Source organism: Eupeodes corollae, chromosome 1 (genome assembly GCF_945859685.1).
Source record: "Eupeodes corollae chromosome 1, idEupCoro1.1, whole genome shotgun sequence".
Taxonomy (NCBI): Eukaryota; Metazoa; Arthropoda; class Insecta; order Diptera; family Syrphidae; genus Eupeodes; species Eupeodes corollae.
The window spans coordinates 100636362-100645901 of NC_079147.1; the positions used below are offsets into that span (position 1 = coordinate 100636362).

Sequence of the window (9540 nt, forward strand, 5' to 3'; positions counted from 1 at the left end):
GCGTCTTAGGCCTCGGCCACGCAGTAAGCGGCTGAGCGGCTAAGCGGCTGAGCGGCAAGCAGCTGAGCGGCAACTCTAAGCGACGTATGGCCATGCACTAAGCGGCTGAGCGGCTAAGCGGCAACTCTTGCGACGTATGGCCAGGCACTGAGCGACTGTTTTTGAGTGATTAGTATTAGTAGTTAAAATGCCGTTGTGAAGAACAGTTCGCCGTATTTTACTGTCGGAAAATCGTTTGTTTGTGTACAAATTACTTAAACGTATGCAAAAAAGAAGACGATTTGGTGTTCATCCAATTAACCAATTAAGATCGGAGTTTGGAGAATTTAATCATTTATTTTTAAATCTACGAAAATTTTCAGATAGATTTTGGCAATATCTACGTATGTCTATCGAATCTTTTGATTTGCTGCTTGAAAAAGTGCGTCCTAGATTAATAAAACAAAGAATTGCTATTGCTCCAGAGCAGAGATTAGTTTTAACTTTAAGGTATGTATATTTTTTATTTCAACTTTGTTCATTGGTTTTAAGTTTTTCCAAAATAATCTTTTGGATGTCTCCCCTTACTTCCAGTTTGTCCAATAATGGAATTTTTTTCATAAACGGCAATAAAGTTTTAAAAAATTGTAAATCGTCGCAGTCTTCCTCCTTTTCCATTTCTGTTTTTAACAACTTAAGCCTTTCCCTTTCCAAATTTAAAAATTCGGAATCCACATCCATGGCTGAGCTCTTCCTTTTTTTTTGGCTAATGTGGCGGATGGGCGTGGGCTATCGTGTTGTGTTTTTAGTACTTCTTCTTCATCGCCCAGCAAATCACCCAATACAGCAGTGAGGTTAAGGTCATCAGCAGCATCCACAGGTCCCGACAAATTTCCCTCAGTTGGATCCGGCACAATGGTATCTTTAATGAATGCCATGGATTCGAAGAATGGCCATTTTATTTTAATGGAAGTTGCTTCAGATCCAGATAATGGTCTTTGTATTTTTTGGAGGTTTTTACGATACGTGTAAACGTATATTTTTTATATTATTTTTTATTATATAATATTTTCAGGTTTCTTGCTACTGGCCATTCTTTTAGGGATTTGGCATTTGCTTTTCGTATGGGCAGAAGCACAGTCAGTGCAATCGTTTCGGAGACTTCTGTTATTATATGGAAAGAACTTGTTAATGAATATATGCCTGCTCCAACAACAGATCATCTTAAAACAGTGATCAACGATTACTATACGCGATGGAAGTTCCCTAACTGTTTTGGCAGTATTGATGGCAAACATTGTCAAATTAAATGTCCAGCAAGCTCTGGATCACATTATTTCAATTATATGCATTATTTCTCCATTGTTCTGCAAGCTGTAGCTGATGCTGACAAAAAGTTTCTCACAATAGAAGTTGGTGGAAGAGGAAAACAAAGTGATGGCGGAACTTTTGCAGGTTCCAAATTATTTACGTTGCTTGAAACTGAGAAGTTCAATGTGCCTCCTCCACAAGCACTGCTCGAATCAAATATTGTACTACCGAATTTTTTGATAGGTGATGAAGCTTATCCTTTGAAACCTTATTTGTTAAGACCGTACCCACGGAGGGATTTAAATGCACGAAATGAACATTTTAACGATCGACTTTCAACGGCAAGAAAATGTATAGAATGTGCATTTGGAATAATGGGGTCAAAATGGCGTTTTTTGCAAAAAAACATTGAAACGAAACCGAGAACGGCGATAAATTTGATAAAATGTGCTTGCATACTGCACAATTTTGTGAGAGAGTGCGATGGAGACAGTGATTTGGATTATATACAAGTAACATCAGCAATGCCAAACGACGCAGTACGAACAAGCAATGCAGCAGCAGCAGGTTCCCGTTTTAATAGAAGTACCCATACAGCTCTGGATGTTCGAAGTAAAATAACGGAGTATTTTTTTGATTTTGCACACTAAACCACAGGCGTTAACTTGCTTTGCACTAAACTATGTATCACATAAACTTTAAATAAAAACTTACCACTTAAACCACAAATTTCACCAACTTCCTTCCATAATTTGTCAGTAATATTTTTATTTTTAAAATTGGCATTTCTATCTTGCCATGAATCTGTTCGAGATTGCACACATGAAATTAACAACTCAATGTTTACTTTCGCCATCTTAACTTCTTGCTGCTCAGAACATTACTGAAAATTAAAACAGGTTTGGTTGCTGATCGGCGCCGCTTAGCATTAAAACAGGTTTGGTTGCTGATCGGCGCCGCTTAGCATTAAAACAGGTTTAGTTGCTGAGCGGCGCCGCTTAGCATTAAAACAGGTTTGGTTGCTGAGCGGCGCCGCTTAGCCGCTCAGAATTTTGTTTCGCCGCTCGCTCATTGCGTGGCCGCTTCTATGTGATTTCATATGTTTTATATTTTTTTTTTTCCGCTCAGCCGCTCAGCCGCTCAGCCGCTTACTGCGTGGCCGCGGCCTTAGGATGCTTCGAGAGAAAAATTCTTCGGGTGATTTTTGGTCCCGTACGCATAGATGGAGAATGGAGGAGAAGATATAACGACGAACTGTAGGGGCTGTACAGCGACACTCTACAGCTTGTTATCAGAATTAAAGTCCAACGGCTTAGATGTCTAGGTCATGTAGAGCGAATGGACATCAACGCTCCAGCCCGGAAGGTCTTCGAATCCAATCCCGAGTGACGGTGGCGCAGTAGAGGAAGACCGCGACTCAGGTGGCGCACCCAGGTGGGAGAGGACTTCAACCAACTTGGCGTGCGAAACTGGAGACAGATAGCTAGGGACCGAACTGGCTGGATACGCATGTTGGTTGAGGCCCAGGTCCGCCCCGGACTGTAGCACCACCTTAAGTAAGTAAGTAAGTATTGACAAGCAAAATTGACTATCGAAAATTGTTACTGACAATCCGGTAGTCAGATTATGTAACGGTTTTTAGAACAAGTTTTCATATTGACTACCGCAATTTTCCCATCGATTTCCACAGTTGTCAGATTGAATACAGCAGTTTGCTTATTGACTACTGCAGTTGTCTTATTGACTACCACGCTAGGCAATATAATAACCGTACTTTCAATTTCCAGCAACCAAAGTTATCACATTGACTACTATAGTGGTCATATTGACTACCAAGTTGTAAGCAAATTTCGGATCCCAAAATTGACAACCAAAAATTGTCCTATTGATTTTCTCTGTTATGGGCTAAAAATTGACAACCAAATAATCAATTTGACTACCAAAATAGTCGATAAAATGATGCGAGGCAAAAAAATAAGGCTGTCTCGGGATGTTCTTAACTAGGATGCCCTTGAGCTTCAAGCCAAGACCCTTATTTTTGACAAAGCATACACAAAAAACCATCTCAGAGAGCATGCCCTCTATGGGGCTCCACAATTGATGAAGAGCTCATCCATAATAGAAATTCGGAAGTCATCTCTGAAAACCCCACTTAGGCTGGTTTCACACTACACGGTTTTGACCGTACGGCAAAAAACCGGATGGCGACAAGAGCGTATAGGCTTTCATATCATACGGTCATGTCAAAATGCCAGCGCCGGACGTGCCGTGTACCAACCGTCTACTGCCACTACAGTATACGGCAGCCGGACGTACGTGACGAAATGCATGTTTTCACATCAAACGATTTTATTCGTGCGGCAGAGTTCGATCAGCCCTTTCAAGATACGATTACTAGTATATGTATCGTGATTTACCGTATGGTTTAAACCGTATAATGTGTAATTAGCCATTGATCCGATTTATGCCGGTTAGTGTGAAACGAGTATACGATTGCACTGTTTTGGGAGACGTCAAAAATGAAGGTGGCCCTGTTGAACTGGTTTCTGAAGAGAACACCTGATGAATTTTCCCGAGTAGCTCTGCTGTTGTTGACTTTGCTACATGAAGGATTGAATAAGTTGGTCGATTTAGGAAGTATAAGAGTATACTATGATGACTGGTGCACGCTGTGCTTCTTGAGGGTTTGGGAAGCAACACAACGACGTAAATTGAAGTGCTGTGCGTCACAATCTCTTGGCTTAAGGCTAAAAGTTCGTCCTTAAAGTCGACGGATGGTCCGAATGAAGGAACGTCCAAGGAGAGAAACAAACAAAATTTTGGGCCCAAGAGTTCCACCGATTACTGCTTTATGGTGAGAAAATAAAACGGACTCTGTCAAGGTGCCCGAATGAGCTCGTTAACGGCTGGTTAACTCCTTTAGCATTGCATTGAGCGTTTAGACATACATTAAAGTCCAAAAACCTATTTTCAAATAACATTATATATTATACAAAAATTAGTTAACAAATTCTTAAAAGCTATAATTTGTTGCATATTATATTAATTTAACTTAAACACAAACATTTAACATTTAATTAGTTTCTATATTAGTTTTTGATTAACTTTGTCGACAAATGTTAAGACAATTTAAGTGGAAACATTGCCTCAAGGCAAAGAAACATACACACAAGTCAATTTCGAAAATAACCTGACTGAGGTTAGCCATCAAGATCCACACAAGACATACCTTCATATATTTGTGTATGTTTGTGCATTTAAGCTCTGAACACATTTTCCATATTCAATCGAAGATAAACCCGGAAATGACACGAACTGCGGTCAGTGCATATATACAGCGTACACCTCCATCATCGGTTTCGTGAGTCGTGAATTCCTGTGTGTCACTTCACCATATACAGGCTGGATCAAAAGTTTCGGTCTAATTAAAAATAAAATTAAAATTATTCTTATTTTTTAAATTTGTTTGTTCTATTTTTCAAGGTATACCCTTAAAAACAACCCTGGGCACTATACAAAAATGAACTAAACAGAACCTTAAAGAAGACCAAACTTTTGCAATTTCGAAAATAATGACCCAAAGAGCTTATTGGCTTCATTTTTACATGCGAAATCCACCCTGCGCAAATCATTATGTCCTTGGTGACGTTATTGCGTCAAGGAGCTGAAGTTGATATTTCTCGAGCTTGAAGACATCGCGCTTACCGATCAACTGAAGCGAATATGAAGCATCGACAAGTTGGTGTGTCCCGCACCGGTTGTAGGAACAAAATTGACTGTTTCCATATAACATCCACTTTGGGCAAGAACAGCAACCAGAAGAAGTTCTAAAATTTGAGGCTTCAATTTACTGCAGCTAAGGGATTATTAAGACGTTAAATATATAAAAGTTCTTATTACTTGAAATTAGGAAGGCACTTTTGACTGATCCTGTACCTACTGGTATGTATGTACGTATGTGCATCACCTTCACCATCGCTATCTCAGAACTGAATACCGAAATGTTCTCCGCGTGGTCTACATTGAAAAACCGCTATTCCTATTAATAGAGAATTTCCATTAAAACCGTATTATACGGACGATTGATGTGGTTTTTCCTTGATGCAGATGACCCAATTTAATACCTTTTACCATCCAGCCAATGACAATATGACTACACATACACACACATAATAATACAGATATATATAGACTTTAACAATACAACGATACATGTGTGGTGTCGTGTAGCATGATTGCACATTGTATCAGAGAAGAACGAAAGGACTACAGGACGATATATGCTGCCTTTATTAAATACCTTCAGACTCCGACAAAGCCATATGGTTTCAATTAAATTGAATATTATTTTTGGACTAAGTAGTTATAAGAGTATACTATAATAGATGAATCAATATTATATAAAATTATGTACATAAGAGTACAACCAAGTTTTTCGTTTACTTTAGTTCTAACATGGTTTTAATATACCTAAGTCTTAGCTTAATTGATAGCAACATGATATAAAGGTTAGTTTAATAGATATCATGTATGTAGGTAAATGATGATGAGATGATAGCTCATTTTGACCCTTGTTCAATTTTAAATTAAGTAAGGACTATTTTTTAAAAGTATTTCTATTTTAAACATTTATTGTCTAAGATCTTAGTTTGGAATCATTGTAGTTTTATTTTTTCGTTAAACTACTTAATCAAAACAAAAGCCATTTTGAAAAATTTTTAAAAACAATGGGATTTCAAAAATCTTATAAAAAAGCCGGCCAAGGCTTAAAACCCCATCCCGACTACCCAATATCAAGTGCCGATTGAAGCCACCAAAACTAGTTCTCCTGCTTCACCCTATCAGTTCGGTCCCGTTCGGGCACAGCCCTACTGAACCGAAGGAGCTCTGCTCCGCCTTGTGCCATGACGTCCCGCTTGTATGGGAGTCGCATGTCCACGGTTCTTCGTCTGACGTGGTAGATTAACGGAACTGCCAATCTATCCTGTATCAGACCGCATTTGTCTAAAAAGATTAATGCCTCTGGTGGAATGAAGCCGCTCAAGCGTGCACTTTCAAAATACTGGTCGTTCGGATAGAACGCCCCGAAAATTAAATTGTTGGTCGAAGACATAGCTTTTTCAACGTGCCATCGAACGAGTTTTATCACGAAATTATCAATTCTGTTGATTCGAGCCTCGTTGTATAGGACCTTGTTGGAATAGTAATGCACATAAGAAGACTCGGCTGTTCGATATAAACCGGTACAGCGTCGTAAACACTGCCGCTCGAACACCCGAAACTTCTCCATCTGGGAGGGGGCAACGTTGAACCACACAGGTAAACCATAAACGATCATTGGCCGTATGAGGGCCATGTAGCAAATTACCTTCACTCTGGAGTCAGACGACTGCTAAAAAACAGCCGTTTCGTCCTTCAGAGCGAAGGCTCCTCTGGCCCTGGTCAGAGCAGCATTTATATGTCTGTCGAAATATAAATACTGATCTAACCAGATACCGAGGTACTTCACTACACTTTTGCTGGCCAATGGCTGCCCGTGAAGATCAACGATGACCATCTTGCGCCAATTCGTACACGTATCCCTCGTGGCCCTAGCCAACGGAGTCCGGAACAGAATTGTCTCCGACTTCTGGACTTTTATTTTCAGTTTCCAGTCGTCGCAATATCGCTGAATCTTGTCGAAATCACGCTGCAAGAGAATTCTAATAATCTCAACCTTTCGGGCCGTTCTGTACGCAATCGCCTTTATAAGACTACCTATCAGATCGCTTTTGTAAATGCTTAAGGGAATCGGCGAATTCACCGCTCCCTGTTGAAGACCATTTTTAATTGAGAATTTTGTGGTAGAAGTTAAATTGCCACTTTTGACAACAAACTTTCTACCGTTAAGCATATCATAAGGTATATACAACAATGACTTGCTTATGCCAAGCCTGCTCAGTTTTAGGTAAAGGCCCTCTAACCATACGGTGTCAAAAGCCTTTTCCAAATCAACCAGAATAGCACCTGTGCATTGTTGTTTTGATTTATTCCATTAGATATCAGAAACGAGTTTAGACGCAGCATGAATTGTGTCATGACCCCCCTTGAACCCGAACTGTTTATCCGGAATAATTTTGTTGTCCGCAGCCCACTTAGTCAGAGCCCTATTAATGATCTTTTCGAAAACTTTGCCGATGCTCGGAAGAAGACTTATCGACCGAAGATTTGACGTGTAAACGCCCAACGCACTAACCATCATGCCACGGGTACTGCAAAAGATCTTATTAGAATTCTAATGTGTTGAAAGCTCTTTGATGCCTATGGGCGTTAAAGTGTAACTTACCAAACTTGCCATTAACCATGAATCATTTCTGAATGAAGGCCAATATAGGAAAATAATAATCTCGAAATTCTCGTAACTATATGTATTACCATTCACCTGTTATGGAACGACTCACCGTTCTCCGCTTTGGCTATTATCTATAAGGTATACGTCCAAGGCTTGAGTATAACTCTTATGATCCCTGTATTTATTTAAGTAAGCTTTCAAAATTATTGGACTGTGTCTCTCTTTTCTCACTAATTTGTATCGTTCGTAACAGGTTATCCATTTTGCGGTTTTAAAAGTAAAGGTTTGGAAATCGATCTGTCAAACTAATTTGTTAAACCAATTTTTGTTTTGTTTGTTGAAAGTCTGACATTTACGAAAATAAATGGTTTTAATATCGCACAACGCAGAAAAATTTTTAAAACATACTACAAAAATGGCGATTCTGCCACAGCCACAAATCGTGCTTAAAGAGGAGTTTAGGGTTTACATAATCAATAACGCAAACAATTGGCAACATTCTGAAGAAATTTGAAGAGACTGGATTGGTTACAACGAAATGTTGCCGAAGACCAGAATGTGTGGATTCCTAGTCGTTCTCAGGAATTAGGACTGTCTTACGGCACATTTTGGCGTATTTTGCATTTGGATCTACACCACCTGCGTTGTTTAAGCACCCATTCGACGTATCTAGGAAGGTGTGGATGGTAAGCTAGCTTCATTTGTTGTGTGTGCTAGATGTAGGCGGCAAACTTACTCGGTTGGTGTAATAATAACCAAAATGTTCGTATTCGGGGCTCTGAGAATCCTCAAGTAATTAAATGAAGCCCTTACATGCACAAAAAGTCACTGTTTTGTGCGGTCTTCGGCCCAGAGATGTGATTGGACCTTACAAAAATAAATTGGGTGCGGCAACTGCCCTTTGAGGCCTGTTGAATTACAACTCTCAACCATTCCAGTGTGCGACTACTGTTGTCAAGGATGGAGGGGACCTACATTTTTAGGCCGAATCCAAGACAAGAATTACTCTTGGAGGATTTGTCAATTCCTCGCAAGGGGTAGTTAACGTGAAAATAAAAATTTAGATGGCATAGGCAGGGATCGAACCTAAGACCTCTGGCGTGAATGTCCAACGCACTAACCATCATGTCACGGGTACTACAGATTGGACTTCACTTTTTCGAAAAAGACGATGGAACGACTGTCAACGTCAATTCAGAGCATTGTGGTAACATGACAACCGATTTTTTGTTGCCTGTTATTGAAGCATCGACTTGGGGAATATTTGGTTTCAACAAGACGGTGCCACATCCCACACAACTGAAGCAAATAAGGCTTTATTGCAAGAGACATTTCCTAGCGGCGTAATTTCTCTTCGTGGCGATGCATTAGTAAAATAGCTACTTGTGTTACCTTCTTAAGCAATTCAATGCTTTTTCTTGTCTCCTGACACTAACTTAAGGTGGCGCTACAGTCCTGTGTGAACTAGGGCCTCACCCAACAAACTTCTCCATCTAGCTTGGTCCCTAGCTAGATGTCTCCAGTTTCGCACTCCAAGTTGGTTGAGGTCACTTTCCACTTGTGCGCGCCACCTGATACGCGGTCTTCCTCTACTGCGCTGTCCTGTGGGTGTGGATTCGAAGACTTTCCAGGCTGGGGCATTGGCTTCCATGCGCTCTACGTGACCCAGGCATCTTAGTCGTTGGACTTTTACCCTACTCGCTAAGTCAACGTCGCTGTACAACACGTACAGCTCGTCGTTCCATCTTCTCCTCCACTTCCCTTCGATGCATACGGGACCGTAGATCACACAAAGAACTTTTCTCTCGAAGCGACCCAAGGTGCCTTCATCCGCTTTTGTCATAGTCCATGCTTCTGCACCGTATAGCAGTACAGGGATGATAAGGGTCGTATATAGGAACACTTTGGTCCCTCGAGAG

At 40.4% G+C, this 9540-nt stretch overlaps 1 protein-coding gene across 1 annotated transcript; it reads left to right on the forward strand.

Annotated features, from left to right (window-relative positions):
- Positions 1–385: 385 nt before the first annotated feature.
- LOC129942096 (uncharacterized) lies at positions 386–2151 on the forward strand. Its single transcript, XM_056050898.1, has 2 exons — positions 386–489; positions 1055–2151. The coding sequence occupies exons 1-2, from the start codon at positions 386–388 to the stop codon at positions 1938–1940; spliced, it is 990 nt and encodes a 329-aa protein (XP_055906873.1). The 3' UTR covers positions 1941–2151.
- Positions 2152–9540: the final 7389 nt, after the last annotated feature.

Coding starts and splice junctions, on each gene's coding strand:
- LOC129942096 (XM_056050898.1), top strand. CDS start 386: ATGTCTATCGAATCTTTTGATTTGCTGCTTGAAAAAGTGCGTCCTAGA. Junction 490..1,054: donor AGATTAGTTTTAACTTTAAG/GTATGTATATTT, acceptor TAATATTTTCAG/GTTTCTTGCTACTGGCCATT.